The sequence below is a fragment of the Bubalus bubalis genome, chromosome 11, assembly GCF_019923935.1.
Source record: "Bubalus bubalis isolate 160015118507 breed Murrah chromosome 11, NDDB_SH_1, whole genome shotgun sequence".
Classification (NCBI taxonomy): domain Eukaryota; kingdom Metazoa; phylum Chordata; class Mammalia; order Artiodactyla; family Bovidae; genus Bubalus; species Bubalus bubalis.
In genome coordinates, this window is record NC_059167.1 from 46,613,185 (window position 1) to 46,631,238 (window position 18,054).

Here is an 18,054-nt window from a genome sequence, read left to right on the forward strand (position 1 = left end):
GAATCTTTAGTACGAGCTACCCTGTGGTCCAACCATTCATCCATCCTCTCAATAATCACTTATTACCAGCTACTAGGTGAAGGACCCTCCCAGGTGATGGGAGGAAAAAAGATAAATAGACCCGACCCCGTCCTTGAGAGGTCAGTGTTGGGAGCCAGTCTCAGTTTGGAGAACAATAGTGTGAAATACATTGATTTCAGGGACAGAATCTAGATCACTTTTCCTTTGTCAATAAATTTAAATGGGCATGCAGACAGTAATCGATAAATTGGTGCCCGCACAACTGTCACCAAGGAAATATTTAACTCAATTCCTTGATGCTACTGTCTCTATGCAGCTGGGCCAGGTTGGCATTCTGATTGCTCATGAGGAAAAAGGATGATGCAACACTCTAGTTCTTCATATGCCAAGATGAAAATCATCAATCTCAATCTCTGTGAAAGATGAAACTACTTTGCTAAAAAGAGCAGTGAACTCTATCAGTCTTTCTGAGGCGATGCAATCTTAAAGATGATTCAGAGAGGGAAGAAGCAGTGGAGAAGTTCAGGATTTATATAGGGAGAAAGGGAAATGATAAAAATTCTCCATCTATTTTGCAAGAAGCAAAAAATAAGACAGAACATATGTTAAACCCAAATGGCAACAGTGTTTTTCGAAAGGTATGTAATGTACCCTAGGTACTAAATTATTTGCTTATCATATGCAAATTCCTCATCATTCAACATGAATATCTTTATATTTAAATATGATTGTCTATTATATAATTTGAATTAATCTATAAAAATGAAAATTTATATTTCCTCTTTCCCCATACTGCTAACCTTTTGACTAATATGTATATGCCAAATCTTTTTCGAATCTACTGTTTACCAGTTGGCATTTCCAGTTCCCAACCATAAAACCTTCTAATTTGTAACCACTAAACTTATGTAAATGTATATTCCAAACAAAGCTATTTAATGTTAAGTGCATCTTTTGTGAAATAGCTTATAGTGTCTCATCCAAAGGTTAATAGAAATTAGTGATTTGATATTTGCTCATTAGTTGATTCAAGAGAGCATTTCCTGTGTTGTTATACCAAATGTTTGTGGTTCTGCAGCCCTGTGATCCTCGACATGGGCAATACCTATCTCTGTAACTGTCACATAGGAGACACATGGTAAATATTGATGAATTAAGAAATAGTGAAGGAAAATAGTGTTTAATTGGAAAGCAATGCCAGAGAATAATGAAGAATCCAGATTCTGATGCCTGGGTTTAACTCTTGGTTCTGTTGCTTGTTCGGAATAGACTGGGAAAGTTACTTCTCTGTATCTATTTTCTCATCAATAAAATGGTAATAACAATACTACCTGTCCCTATAGAACTGTTGCCTGAATCAAATGATTTAAGGTACATGAGGCACTTAGAACATACTAAGCCATATCGGTGTTAGATGTTATTATTATCATCACCATCACTATCATTGCTATTCTAGAAGACTGAGAATTCCCTGGTGGCTCAGATGGTAAAGCATCTGCCTAAACTGCAGGAGACCTGGGCTCAATCCCTGGGTCAGGAAGATCTTCTAGGGAAGGAAATGGCAACCCACTCCAGTATTCTTGCCTGGAAAATCCCGTGGATGAAGGAGCCTAGTAGGCTACAGTCCATGGAATCGCAAAGAGTCAGACATGACTGAGTGACTTCACTTTCACTTTAATTAGGAGAGGAAGACATTGGCACAATGAGATTCAAAAAGGGCACATGCTCTCCAGAGAAGAAATTAAGGATGTATGGGTTTCTCTCTAATGTTCAGGTTCCACATTTATGCATATATGGATCAGATAATTCTGGGGAGAAAGAAAAGGGCATAAGTGTCTTCAGTGGTCTTTGAAACAGCTGCCTTCTCCTACTCCAGCTTTTTTTGCTTGGCTAAATTATGTTCATCTTTCAAGTCTTGCATTAGGCATCTCTTCTTCAAATAAGTCTTCTTGACCTCAAGTCTGGGTTAGGTACTGCTTTGATGTGTTCCTGCAAACTCACCCATAGCATCTGATACACTATGGTCTTCGACTGGGGATTTCCAATTTGTTCTCTGTGTACCACCAATTCATGGATCAGTACACAGAGGCATAGAGGAGTGATGAACAAAGATGTATTCAAAGTTTTGGGGCTAGCACAGTATGCAGTACAGAATATCAAGTTACCATCCCTTCATAACCAAAAGCTTATCATATCTGCCTTCTGAGTCTACCCAAAGGTTGTGGTTGGGATACTTTCTTGCAGAAAATACAAAGAACTCTGATGCATGTATCACCAGTATATGTATGTTTGTTTATAAATAATATACATCCTATTAGTATATCAACATTAAGTCCATCCTAAAATATACATGAAAATAAGAATTTCAAAAGGAGAACATTAACACACACATACACATACAACAGTGCCTTTTTTGCTTAAGATTGTATTATTAGAATTATCTTCAATCTTAGTTTCTTGGCTAGAAACTTTTGCTCATTTTCTGAGAGTTACTTTAGTTAATGCTAGAAAATAAAATCTGTAGGTCATCTGAGCAGGGACACTTGAAACTGAACATAGGAGAGGCAGCCTTCTGGGAAGTGAATCTTCCATTCTCTACCCAGAATATCCTATGGGATACTGCACTACTCAACATAGGAATCAAATCAGCTTACCAAGGTCAATCTATGGATCAAGGATACTTTTGTTGGAAAAAATGCAAGTATAGATTTTGATTATCTCACTCCTCCATATCCATTTCATCAGCAAATACTTTGGCAACCCACTTCAGTATTCTTGCCTGGAAAATCCCATGGACAGAGGAGCCTGGAGGCCTAGCGGGCTACAGTCTATGGGGTTGCAAAGAGTCAGACATGACTGAGCAATTGAACACAGCACCTTTATATACATTCAAAATCTGATCACTTCTCACCTTCTCCAACCAAGCCACCATATTTGTTCCAAGCTGCCATCATTTGGATTAGCATTATAAGGCCTTCCAACTGGTCTCCCAGCTTCTGCTCATGGCCCTGAACTTTAGGCAGTGAGATTCCATTAAAATATGTGCCCATTGTCTGTTCTCCCATCTCAGAGAGAAAGCTTAAGACCTCAGTCTGATACACAAAAGCCATTCTATGATGATCCCCCATTACTTCTCTGCTCCTTGCTCACTTGCCTTACACAGATTTTTTCTAAATTACTTCTGTGCCTTTAAGAATGCATTGGCCTTCTCAGCCTGAAGACCTCAAAGGAAAAGGAAGATGTATTTACCATAACTAACAATATCAGGAAAGAATTTCCCTATGAGGTAGTCAGATACTATATTTCAAAGCCTTTCTACAACTACACAGATTTCCTTCTGAGACATTCAACAAGCAGATGAAAACTGTCCTGTGCCAGTTTTTCTATTGATGGCCACCAGGATCACAAAACTTTTCTGTTAAATATACCTTGATTTACTATAAAATAATGGTTTTATTTAAAGAGCACATTTTCATTATTTAACTTTGCAGATAAGACTTTGAAAATGATGCAAATAATAAAGATTATTTGCAATACCCTTATTTGATGTATCATCTTCACAACCACACAGTTTAACATGAATTTAAATTCAGCTAGTAATTCTATGGTGACAGTTTTATCTACAAAGCCTCCATTTCTATTTCAACCAATTTATTTAATGAAACAATTCAGAGTACTTGCTTAAACTGATCCAAATAACATTTTAAAAAAAGTGAAGGGAAATAGCTTTCTAAAGCATTTTAATAATAGAAACTATTGCTGTTTTTTAAAGTAGTAAATCTTAACCTCAAATGTGAGTGCTAATTATACAATTTCTTATTAAAGAGATTCAAGTAGATCGCAGTGTGATCGTTATAAAACTGTAAACTCAGATAAAATTCACAGATCTCCTATAAAATACTGGTTCACAAATATTAAGACCTCAAATAAAATACAAGCTGTGAAATGTAACAAGTGAAAACACTGAAAAATAAGATACAAAATTATGAGGTGCAAACACATTGTGCTTCAGTTCTCACTTTGCTGATTTCCATCGCATGTACAAACCTTTCAAGAAACCTGGTGATTTTCTTTATGAGGGCTGTTATGGCAACGATTGAACATTCTGCATTTTCTTTGTTAATAGAAAGTATGATTTATGAGAGAGGAATAAAAATCTAAGAAAACCACTCAATAAATTATTCAATTTTCAGATCAAGCTGATTTAGAGCAAATTTCCTTCATGCTGCAAGTGTGGAATATGCAGCTTATTGGATAAAATGAGTGTTTAAGAGAATATCTGGAATTGTTTCCTTGTTTTTAGTAATTTGGTGACTGTAGACAAGTCATATACCTTCTTTAAGTCCAGTTTATTCATTTAAAAAATGAAATAATAATAGGGAGCATGTCTCAAAGTGCAAGAGATACACTACTAGAGACATTCAAGATACCCAGTATGGTGATGAACTTTTTTCCAAGTACTATTTATTTCTATGTGTATGAGAAAGATACATAATCAGTATGTTAACCTAAGTATTTATAGAGGCTTATGTCAGGAAAAGCCTAGGTAGCACCATGGAAATCTGTCTTCCTCAGATAGTAGTTCTTTTCAGCTGTTAGAACATAGTAAGAGTACAATAACTGTTGCTGTTAATATTATTTTTCCTTATGATCTATTAATAGTATTGTCATATTACCACAGCACTAATAAGCCAAACATACTATACCCAACATAAAAGAAGTTTATGAGTATCTACACAAAAAATTCATCTGTTACTTTTGAAATGATTTACAAATAAAATGCAAGAAATTAAGGAACCAAGAAAGAATAAATGAAAATAGAAAAACAAACAAAAACAAGTAGGGGGGATGGGAAACTCATAGAGGAAAAATGAGCAAGGACCTGATAAAATTAAACAATATAAACCATTTATCATAAGAATATTTGATAAAATGATATGTTGCAGGTACACTGAAGCTAAGTAAATCTGCCTATAAAATTTGAGGTATAATCATATTTGGTGAATACCACCTACATTATCCTCTTTGAATCAGGATATCTGAGATAAATTAAATAGCTTTTTAGTTATTTATTTTTAAAAATTCCATCAAGTAGTGCAGTGTATACCACTAGTAAAGATCTAAAGCTTTTCCTGTAATTATACTTAACTCCTCTGAATAGTTTTAAAATTAGTTTTGTTTATTTTTTCCAAAAGAGGAAAAATGGCAATGTTAGTATCGAATATAATATTGCTTGCAAATTTTCCTCTTCAATGCTTGTTATTTGCTTCCTATATACTTGCAATTGGAGTTAATATTTTTGTATAAGGACTATTTCCCAGGAGAATATATACTTATTTGTGAAAATATTATACTTATTTTAAATAAAATATTCTAAATTTAACCCACCAACACATATCGAGTAGTTTTAATATTTTTGTGTTCCAATTCTTATCACAAGCTAATCCTAAATTTTCTAAAGGAGCACTCAATAATGATAAAGATAGATAATATTTATTAAGATCCAGATTCTTTAGTCACATTAAGATTCAGTTCCATAGAATTAATAATTCTCAATAATCCTCAATTATGAAGTTTCACCAGAGAGCCCAATCTGATGAAACTTCAAATAATGAGTAAGCCATGTGATGGCAAAACTCATAAAAATTTCACCTTGATAGCCTGCCAAGAATATCTCAACCAGAAATGAGGCTTATGGGCCAATGGACAAATTAGACACTAGGGATAAGTAACAGAAATACCACCAAGTGAGAATTAACACGTGATGAATGACACTAGCTGCCTTTGGAGAGACACCTGTAGTGTCTCTCCAAATGAATCAAGAACACAAATGTAGTCAGTGAAATTAATTTAAAAAGGAATTTTTCTACTTCTTGTTTGAAAGGTGTAATATAAATACAATTATGTGACATGAACAAACAGGAAGGCCTTAAAGCGAGTAAATTTGCCAGATAATTAAAGCTAATTTATTTACAACAAAAAAACAAGTGACTTGAAATCACCACTGAGTTTTAACAAATTACTATCTGAATTTACCAGCCTCAGTGACTTTCTTGGTACTAGGAAATAGTCCATCTATTTTGATCTTTGGCCTTCTTTGAAAAAGCCTTTTTCTGCTACATATCCTCTTTCACTGCATAGTGCTCTCTAATCAGTAATCTTATAAAAATAAGAAGAAGAAATAAATATAATACATTTTAAAGAATAATACCTGTTTTAAGATTTAACATTTTAAATATAGCAACATTTCTGAGTCCCAAATAAAATCTCTTTTAAAGAGCTAAAAGAAGTATCTAAAATTTTTTAACAATCTGAAACATGTAAACTTGTAACATGTTTTCCTGAGAAATATATATAATAATATTATATGTTTATTTTTTCATCAAAAGCTTACTAACAAAGTTGAAAATCAAAGTTTTGCTTAATTTTACTATTTTTTAATTTTCACTTTTAAGTCACAGATAACAGGCTAAAAAGTCAGATAACATTATTCAGCAGAAATTTAGATTCACTTTCTAGTCAAAACCATAAACACTGTGATTATAAAGTTATAGTGATAAAATCTATTACAGAATGAATCAAGTGGTCCAACTATAGAACAGTTCACTTTTAGTTTCTATTTCATTTCTTATCCCCCCCACCCCGAAAAACAGCACATGGCTGTTATCATGTTATCAAATGAACACAAATTTAGGACCCATTATTATCAGAGTATTCTTATAATATACGTCCCATTAAGCTATTATTGTTACTTCTGTTTTCATTTTTACTGTCTTAACTTAAAAACATTTAAATAAAGAACATAAATTTTGTTTTGTAAAATATTTATTAATTATAATTTAGAATTAGAAACTTGACAATTATGAGGAAATTGATAGCAGAATAGGTCAGAAACAGGGCACTTAGCTTGGCTTTTGCAGAAATGATTTATTGTGAACTCATATTCTCAATATGCTCTGAGGAGTAGAAAAAGTTCTGATGAAAGAGATTAAATTTTGCACTTACTTTGCAGAGGAAAAGTGTCTGTAGTACACTGTAACTCAGGTTCCTTGGCCCATTCGATCTTTGGCAGCATCTGCATCATCTCATAGTCACCATTCTTTGCCACAGACTCTGGTTCACTGTTGACTGGTGTCTTTCTTAAAGTCTTCATGTGCTTCTGAACTTCTGCTAAAAGAACAGCTTGTATTGCTTCAGTTACCTGTAAAATTTATTTTTTAAATTGAATTATTTTTAGGGTTCACAAATGCTCGGGGTCTTATATAAACCCCCAAGCCTGGAATTTTGATTTGAACGTCTCACATAAATTGTAATGCTCCATTCCACCAGAATTACTATCAGAAACAACTGAAATGCAGCTACTGGAAACTAGCATCCAAGTCATCATACTGTTCTTTTAAAACAAAACTCAAGAGATTATAAAAGGAAAATTTAAAGAAATTCTCCATTCTTTCTCATAAAATATTTTCATTTTCACCAGAAAACAAAATTTGAATATATCACATTGTTCTTAAAGACAGGTTTAGTTTCTGAGTGCCTAGTACAATTTAACTAAACACACTTGATTTTAAAAATACAGAAAATTAAAGACAAAACTTTAATAATAAATCTCACTAAACCGTGTATATGTGTAAATAGTTTCACATGGCTTAAAACAGTGCAAAGCCTGCCTTCCAGTTATTGTACATAGCCAGTCAAGAACCACAGTTGAGGGGAGAGGGAAGGGGGATATTTATCATGAGGTATCCAGTGGTAGTAAAGTGGATTGGTATTGTACCTGTCTCCTGAGAACCCAGTGTGCAGTTCAAGAAGCAACAGTTAGAACCGGGCATGGAACAACAAACTGGTTCAAAATTGGAAAAGGAATATATATGCCAATGCTGTATATTGTCACCCTGCTTATTTAACTTACATGCAGAGTACATCATGTGAAATGCCAGGCTGGATGAATGATAAGCTAGAATCAAGAAATATAAACAATCTCAGATATGCAGATGATACCACTCCAATGGCAGAAAGCAAAGAGGAACTAAAGAACGAACGTCTTAATGAGGGTCAAAGAGAAGGGTGAAAAAGAGGGCTTAAAACTTAACATTCAAAAAAACTAAGATCATGCCATTCGGTCTCATCACTCATGACAAATAGATGGGAACAAAGTGGCAAAAGTGACAGATTTTATCTTCTTGGGCTCCAAAATTACAGCAGACAGTAACTGCAGTCATGAAATTAAAAAACACTTGCTCTGTGGAAGGAAAGCTATGACAAACCTAGACAACATATTAAAAAGCAGACACATCACTCTGCCGACAAAGTCTGTAGAGTTAAAGCTATGGTGTTTCCAGTAGTTGTATACAGATGTGACAGTTGGACCATAAAGAAGGCTGAATGCTGAAGAATTAATGCTTTCAAATTGTGGTGCTGGAGAAGACTCTTTAAGAGTCCCTTGGACAGCAAGGATATCAATCTTAAAGGAAATCAACCCTGAATATTCATTGGAAGGAGTGATGCTGAACCGGAAACTCTAATACTTTGGCCACCTGATGCGAAGAGCTGACTCATTGGAAAAGACCCTGATGCTGGGAAAGATTGAAGGTGGGAGGAGAAGGGGGAGACAGAGGATGGGATGGTTGGATAGCATCACTGACTCAATGGACATGAATTTGAGCAAGCTCCGGGAAATAGTGAAAGACAGGGAAGCCTGGCGTGGTACAGTCCACGGTGTGACAAAGAGTCAGACATGACTTAGCAACTAAATAATAACAGCAATCTTGTGAGACTTTTAGGCTCCAGGGACACTCAGAGAGTTTATGCTGATGGCAGATGCTCAGTAAACAGCAGGGGCAGAAGAAACTCTATTCTAAACTCTATTCTAGAGTTTTAAATATAGGGAACATCCAGAAAGTATCAGAGTAGTTTCCTGATCACTGATCATCCCCCTATTCTTGGCACTCAGATGCTTGGTTGGGTTGTGGCAAAAAGGTTCATGAATGATGTGATTTTACTACTGCACACCGGATCTATTAACATTGTAGTACTGCCTGTTACAATAAAGGTACATAATCCTTACTCATGCATATTATGTGATGAGATATTCAACACTGTGAACGCTGTTGCAAACCATGAATACAATATAAAATTCTACACATTATGGTACTGATGACTCATGCTTATTAATATCTACCATATGCTGAAACATATATTAACTATTAGCTGTGATATCTACTAACATACTATTTTAGATCACAATAAGTAAACCACACTTATCATATAGATATTATGAGGGGAAAACCTGTATTAATTATTCATGGATAATTTTACATCATTGAATTTATGTCACTTTAATTTTATCACACATTTTATTTGATAGCACTGCCTCCAAGATATGAGTGGTGTGGTATAAAGAGAAAGAGATCTCAATCTGAAATGAGAAGGTCCAAGTTTCTGATCTGACTATGACAGTTATTACAAATGCAACTTTTGACAAGTTATGTACTTCTCTGGGACTTTAGGGGACACATGTATACCTATGGCTGACTCATGTTGCTATTTGACAGAAAACAACAAAATTCTGTAAAGCCTTCAATTAAAAAAAAAAAACCAAAACCCCAAAACAACAATATGTGATGCTCAGAGAGGCTAAGATGAGAGCTTTCCATCACAGTAAGCTGTATGGAACTTGCTTCTGTTTCTACATATAAAAATCAGGAAGATATTGGAGGATATCCTTGGACCTGTAGTACATCCAGACTATGGTCTGTCCCTCGGAATGAGCAGATTGGCCATATGCTCCCACAGGATTATGGATGCCCTCTCACGACTGTGATTTAGCATGTCCTCTATCTACCAGATATAATATTCTATAACAACCTGGATCAATATTCTTTCTTAAAAATATACAGAGATTTATGGAACTTCAGTTAATATGTCTAATTATTAGATTGACCACATTTTGTAATTGTTAAATTTTGTAACTTTTTAACATCTATGTCACTATAAATATGTACTGCAGGAATAATTAATATGAGTATCATTAAAAAACAAGATGAAGTAGAAACAGCAGGATAAAACATATTTACTGCGATGAGCAGGACAATCGGAGCCACAGAACTTAAAAAGTGAATACAGAATGGCACGTACCCAGTTGGAAGCAAACTCAAAATATGCATTTTGTGCTCAGTGTGAGATCAATACTCAGAGACATGGTACAATTTATATAAGCATATAATACTGCTATGGTATCTGTTATACACTGAACACTGCTGCTGTTTCTGCTGCTAAATCGCTTCAGTCGTGTCCGATTCTGTGCGACCCCACAGATGGCCTACCACCAGGCTCCCCCATCTCTGGGATTCTCCAGGCAAGAACATTGGAGTGGGTTGCCATTTCCTTCTCCAAACTAACACTGAACACTAAAATCATGCAAATAGAGTTGAAATAGATTTTGTGTACTTTAAAACTATACATGATAGAAGGTAAAATTTAATGATAGTTTCTGACTATCGATACTTAAGTCTCTCTAGCATGTAAATACAGTAGATAAATTTTGTAGATACGTAGTATACATAGAATTTTTCCCAACAAATATAAAATCTATAGATATTATATAACTTTGTAATGATAATAATGAACCGGAATTGAAAGCACAATGCAATAAAGCTGTCTCCCAAATGCATATATAGTTTTTCCTGAAAAGATAGATACATGAAGCATTACAATTTATAAAAGAAGGTGCAGATTTAAAATGAAGTTTGAAAATCCATTGACTGAGAAAAGAGAGCCACATCTGGACCATACTTATTAGCTGGAAGCATTACTGTGCCATACTACTGCTGCTGCTACTGCTGTTGCTTCAGTCGTGTCCGACTCTGTGCGACCCCAGAGACGGCAGCCCACCAGGCTCCCCCGTCCCTGGGATTCTCCAGGCAAGAACACTGGAGTGGGTTGCCATTTCCTTCTCCAATGCATGAAAGTGAAAAGTGAAAGTGAAGTCGCTCAGTCATGTCTGACTCTTAGCGACCCCATGGACTGCAGCCTACCAGGCTCCTCTGTCCATGAGATTTTCCAGGCAAGAGTACTGGAGTGGGGTGCCATAGCAAGCTAAATTTTTTTAATGGTTTTCTGCTAACACCTTGAAACAGCAAAGTATTGTAAAATAGTACACAGCATTATGAAGACTCATAAGAGCCCCTGTGGCCTGCATTTGGTTTCAATGTCCAGACTTTCTGGTATAAAGGCATTTTCCCAACAGTCAGACTCACACTAGCCTTTCATGTCTTTTCATCATTTCCTTGAAAAAACAATACTTCTGGTGGCCTGGATTTCATGGTTTCACCTACCAGTGTTAGAGTATAAAATCCAAAGAACTTTAGTGTTGCTTCAGAAATGTGCAAGTTAGCAACCCCAAAACTCGCTGTTGCTTCTCCAGCATTTATTTCTATGTCAGGCATATTTCATGTGTAAGAAACAAAAGAGACAATCTGCAAACTCTTTCATCTGCAAAATTAACTTGTTCTTACTTCTTTGCTTAAAAATACCCCCTTCAATTTCTGAAGTAGGATTTCGCTCTGTTTTACAAAATCATTACCATTGCCAGTGTTCTTAAAATACATTAAAAAGCAGATTCAAATTAACATGTTTAACTACTTAAATGAACACCTTTATAAGGAATTTGAGGATTGGTTATTGAAGCATTTATATGTATATTTGCAACAGCCTCTGTTTTGCCTGAAGGACCCAGGAATTCTCATTTCTATAGTATCTGTCCTGTGCTCAGATGCTCAGTCATGTCCAACTCTTTGCGACCTCATGGACTGTAGCCTGCCAGGCCCCTCTGTCCATAGGATTTCCCAGGCAAGAATACTGGAGTGGGTCACCATTTTCTTCTCCAGGGGATCTTCCCAACCCAGAGATCGAACCTGAATCTCTTACATTTCCTACATTGACAGGCGGATTTACCTCTAGCGTCACCTGGGAAGCCTCATTTCTACTTTACACATGAGGAAACTAAATAATCAACAAGTTAAACCTATCTTCCAGAATCATTTATCAGGTTAGTGGCAGAAATGAGATAACTCTGAAGCTTAAACGTCATACAGAGTGAGTAATAAATGCTCCAGTAATATGTGTCCTGCTGCCAGCATTCTAACAAGGTCATAGAATCATAGAACCTTAAGGTCCATTAGTCCAAATATGTCCAAACTACATTAAAATTTATTTGATGGTCAAACGGACAACTACAAAAGATCTTTAATTGGAGCAATTCAGAATAAATGTTCTGCTGAATTCTTTTTTCCCTAAGAATTTTTTTCTCCGCTGAGAAATTCTTTGGCTACTGGGGAAAAAAAATTCCATCTTTAATAGAGACTCTTTTAGGGTGCTAGCAAATCTGCTGGTAAAGTTAACATATACTGATGTTTATTTGATTAACACAGAGGCTTTTTCATAGCTATTCAGACATTCACTAAATATTTATTAACTGGCTGCTGTCACTTCTGCTTTTCTGTGCATTAGTGAAAGCAGTGAGTAAGACAGGCAAAGTCCCTGCTCTCAGCAAGCTTCTGTAACAGTGAAAAGACAGAAAATAAGCAAGCAAAAAACAAATGGTAAAATCTCCATTAAAAGCAAGCCTAACAAAGAAAATAAAAATAGATACTGTGACAGTGACTGGAGCAGTGGGGAGAGACAGGGTACAGTGACAATATTAGATGGAATGATCAGGGAAGACTTCTCTGAGAAATTGGCTTTTAAGCAAAGATCCAAATGATGAATGGGAAAAAATGAGAATTCTAGTCCGAGAGAACAGGAAGGTCCTGAGGTGGAAATGAGCTTTGTGAGTTCTGGATATAATAAGCAGATCAGTGTGGCTAGTGAGGACGGGGGAGAATGATGAGGAAAGAGGTCAGGCTGGGGCAAATCATGTAGGCCATGGCTTTAATGACCATCCCAACTGTGTTACTTGGTTTCATGGTATCAACCCCCACAGTCTGTTCTGAATCGACTTTCTTTGTTTTCTTGTAACCAAAAATAACCATTTGTAATTGGCTTTATTGCTATGCTTGTCTTGCAAATGTGACATTTATTTAGCCCATGAAGAATAAAGTTCCAGTTAATATTCATGTAATCAATGCACAGATATTTATTGTATTATGTACAAAGCTATCCACACACACACACAAACAATCCTTGAAATAAGGAAAAGACTTAAATTGGACATTGAGTAAACGAGGTCTCTAAATCAGCTCACAAATGAAAAGGAGAGAAAAATGATCTCTAATCATACCTATCAGATTCACAAGCCTAGGGACCTTTCCATCTAATATTGAAATCAAATAATAAACACTTGCCTCAGTGGGCACTAAAGTAAACACCTCTTCATCAGCCCCCTCTGTTCATGCCCCTAACTTGGTGCATCCCTGCATGTTCTTTTCCACTTTTCTCTCATTGTTAATCTCTGTATCAGTCCTATTAAATGAAATACCCTGGAAGAAAACACAAGAGTACCTACTTATGTATATTCTCAGGTAGAGGGGAATATGAAGGAAATGTAGCAGCAAGGAACTCTTCCAATAACTTCACGAAATGAACTGTTATCATACCTGAACAGACTGGTCTCTCCAACAGGAAATTAGCTTCAAAAGTGAAACGTCAGCTTCAGGTAGATGAGATTCACTCTTATCTAAAAATATATAGAACACATTTGTATCTTGAGAGTATTAAACATGGAAGCAGCCCAATGATCTTCAACCCTGACTGCACACTGAAATCACTTGGGAGCCTTTTTCCCCCCACAAAAATCAGTCTTCCAGTGATTCTGGTCTAATAGGTCCTAGGGTGAGAATGGGGTAGGTATTAATACTTTTTAAAAGTACCTTAGATGATTTTCATATATAGCCAGAGTCAAGAAACATTAATTAACATATATGTATTTCTAATAATTATCCTAATACACATTTACATCAAATCAAACTCATATTTATACCTTAAACCCATTTTCTGTACCTTTTTGCCACCAAAATGCAATGACTAACATTTTCCTCAAAACAGATTACTGAATTTCACAACTCCTTCCTCATACAAGTAGTTCCTGAAATTCTACCTTGCCATGAATTAGTATCTATCACACAGAAAACCCTATAAAAAACTTCCTTTGATTTGTCCTTACCCAGCTATACTACTCTGATCAATAGGTATAGCACTTATGTTTTAATTTGACTCATTTTGTTATGTATCGTTTCTTTTAAATTTGCCCTCTTGAATGTCCTTTCTATCTATTTGCCCTAATGTTCAGTGCGAAATTTTAAGGGTGAGCTATGGCTTAGTTTATTTAAATTGATCCACAGAGTGTCCAACAGTTCCCTACACAAAAAAGCACTTAATAAGTGCCTTTTCATTAATTGAAAATGGACATATTATCATCCAAATGAAAAAATCAATGAATTAAGGCTTTCTGATGGCTAAAGTATATTATCTAGGTGCCAGATCCAGGAGTGAGATAAGGAAGAGTGATGCAATCCTGCACTGGAGGGAAAATTGCTATAATTGTCTATTTAAATTAATGTATTAATGTATGTTTGAAATCCTGGATCAACTAAATTAGTTTTAGTCTAAGATGCTTTTCATTGAATTGCCATTTTATATATTAATAGACATGTATGTGTGTGTGTGTGTGCATATCTCACATTAGTGGGCAAGGGAGATTAATAGAAGGTATTGATATAATGTAAACTGGGGACATAAAAGAAATATATAAGAAACTTCTGACTCATTATTAATATCATTTTTCCCTATGGAACCTATGATATAAATTGGAAATGGCCAAGAACAGTATATAAAACATATGAGCATGACAGAGCACTATGAGTTTGAAGTCGTTATCTTTCATTTCTTCATGAGCAGAGCAGGTAAAGGAGCATTTTCTTTTTATCTATTTCCTTTCTCCCTCTTTCATTTGGTTGACCTTGTGATTGCACCATCAAAGCTAAGTATTGGTCTCAACTGTAACTACTTACTGGCATCATAGGGTACTTCATAGTACACTTTAATGTGATGTTAAAACTTTAATATGAGATGGAAATGAGAGCCAACTTTTCTTGTCAATGTCAATGAGTTAAAGAATTAATTATAACTTCAGGGGAAAGATAAAAAGAAAACATCTCAGGCTTACCAATATTACTTAGCCATCATTTCTGATGATGGAAGTGGGTATTGGTTCCTGTCAGTCCTTCAGAATGAGCACCTCAGAGTACTATTTTATTCCTTAGGCTTGGACTTTATAGAATTAATAGCATGAAGTGAATCTCTCCTTTCTTTAACCTTCCATCTGCCAATTATTAAAACATAAAACCATGTTTCCTTTGCACCTAACTGAATTTTAAATGGTATAAATGCCACCTCTCAACATCAGGGAGATTGTTTGCTAATAACCCTAGTTGCTCAGGCTGCTTTGGTTGGGACAATCATAGGAAAAGTTGAGGCCTCCTTGGTTCTGGTTAGCAAATACCTGGGTCTCAGCAGAAGCCACTTACTGTTTTTGTTTTGTTGCTAAGCCATGTTTGACTCTTTTGCGACCCTATGGACTGTAGCCTACTAGGCTCACATGTCCATGGGATTCTCCAGGAAAGAATACTGGAGTGGGTTGCCATTTCCTTCTTCAGAGGATCTTCCCAACCCAGGGACTGAACCCACATCTCTTGCATTGGCAGATGAGTTGTTTACCACTGAGCCACTAAGGAAGCCCAGAAAACCACTTATATTATACCTTTAATTATAATCTCTTTCCCAGTGTTATAAAAATAAAAATTAGAGTAAATAACCCTAATAATGACTACTACTTCAGGTAAAGGCAGGCAATCCAGACTAGGTCCTATAGAGGAAATATAACTTATAATCATAAATGTGAGAAATGGCCTGACATAGAAAGAGCAAGGAAGTTGGAATCAGATGGAGATGGACTGGAATCCTAGTCCTTCAGCTTGTTAGCTGGTTGACTATGCATGAGTCATCTAACTTCTCTGATCCCCAATTTCCCTAAGGATTAAACAGAGATAGATCCTCCTATTGTGCAGTATTATTTCTATGTTAGTTGACATAATACATGTAAAGTTTGTGGACTTAATTCTTTGGACATACTGCTGCTAAGTCACTTCAGTAGTGTCCAACTCTGTGTGACCCCATAGATGGCAGCCCACCAGGTTCCCCAGTCCCCGGGATTCTCCAGGCAAGAACATTGGAGTGGGTTGCCATTTCCTTCTCCAATGCATGAAAGTGAAAAGTCAAAGTGAAGTCGCTCAGTCGTGTCCAACTCTCAGCAACCCCATGGACTGCAGCCCACCAGGCTCCTCCATCCATGGGATTTTCCAGGCAAGAGTACTGGAGTGGGGCACCATTGCCTTCTCCTTGGACATACTAGCAGCTTAATAATTGGAGACTATTAATAAACTCTCATTTTAAAATATTCTGAATGAATATTCTATTCAAAAGCCCTGAGAGTGCCACCGTGCAACTGTTATTCAAGTCATCCCAATGTATTAATCATATGCTACACAACTTTGGAAGTAAAAAGCACATCAAATCTGGAATCTTATTCTTATTTTCCAAATTCAGTAACTATGGCTTTTAAAGGAGTAGAAGATACACTTAAAGCTACATAAGTAGTAAGTGGCAGAACTGGATCTAGAACCTCAGTGGTTTATCTCCAAAACCATTGTTCTATTTTTTATCCATCCTCAATCCAAAAGTATTTGCTTAATTCCTTCCAAGCATTGTTCTGGGAACTGGGAGCACAGCAGTGAATAAAGCTGATCAAAAAAAAATTATTTAATAACCTCCCTGGAGCTTACATTTGAGTGGCAGGAGGTAGGTGGCAAATGAAAAAATGATATACAGCATGTCAGATGTTAAAAAGGATTATGGTCAAACAGGGAAAGGGGTAGAGTATGCTAGGGAGAACGGAGGGTGCCTGCATTGATAAGATGGCATTTGAGGATGAATTGAAGGCTAGAGGGTAGAGGTGGGGAACAGCAGGTTGACTTATATGGAATCTGGAGAAAGGGCCTTCCAGGCGGAGGGGACACTCAGTGCAAAGACCTTAAACCCTGCCTGATGTGTTCTAGAAAGAGTTAAAAAGGCAGCCTAGTTGGAAGTAGTGAAGCTAGGGATGAATACAAAGAGATGAGGTCAGATGGAGGCGTGTGTGAAGACACAGGTAGAGCAGCCAAGTTATACAGGGCCTCATGAGCTATTGTAAGGACTGTAGCTTTTATTCAGAGTGAAACAGAAGCTGCTGAAAAGTGTTAAGTAGTAGCATGAGGGCTTCCCTAGTGGCTCAGACAGTGAAGAATCCACCTGCAGTGCAGATAGACCTGGGTGTGATTCCTGGTTCTGGAAGATCTCCTGAAAAAAGGAATGACTACATATTCCAGTATTCTTGCCTGGAGAATCCAATGGACAGAGGAGCCTGGCAGGCTCAGTCCATGGGGTCACAGAGTCAGACATGACTGAGCAACTAACACACATGAGGTTCTGACTTAGTTTCAAATAGATCATTCTGGATATTTGGTTGGGATTAGAGTACAGGAGTCAAGAATAGCAGCAGAGGGTAGTTAGGAGCCTTCTGTATCCAGGCAAGAGGGGATGAAGTCTCACACCAGGCATTTGGCAGAATAATAGAGAGAAGAAGAAGTCAGAATCTGGGATATGCTCTGAAGCTAGAACCAAAATGATTACTAAAAGTTTGGATGTGGAGTATGAGGAAAAGGAGAAAGACAAAATGGCATTAAAGTTCTTGGCCTGAATAACTGGAAAGATAGAATTGATGCTTTTGAACTGTGGTGTTGGAGAAGACTCTTGAAAGCCCCTTGGACTGCAAGGAGATCCAACCAGTCCATTCTGAAGGAGATCAGCCCTGGGATTTCTTTGGAAGGAATGATGCTAAAGCGGAAACTCCAGTACTTTGGCCACCTCATGCAAAGAGTTGACTCACTGGAAAAGACTCTGATGCTGGGAGGGGTTGGGGGCAGGAGGAGAAGGGGACGA

General features: G+C 36.5%; 1 protein-coding gene across 1 annotated transcript in view; it reads right to left on the reverse strand.

Annotated features, from left to right (window-relative positions):
* WDR72 (WD repeat domain 72) overlaps nucleotides 1-18,054 on the reverse strand; it is a 227,192-nt gene that overhangs the window by 68,947 nt on the left and 140,191 nt on the right. Inside the window, exons 17-18 of the mRNA XM_025295622.2 lie at nucleotides 13,617-13,696; nucleotides 7,027-7,222 (exon numbers count right to left, since the gene is read on the reverse strand). Of these exons, the coding sequence (XP_025151407.2) occupies nucleotides 7,027-7,222; nucleotides 13,617-13,696 (276 nt within the window). The remainder of the gene's footprint in view (nucleotides 1-7,026; nucleotides 7,223-13,616; nucleotides 13,697-18,054) is intronic.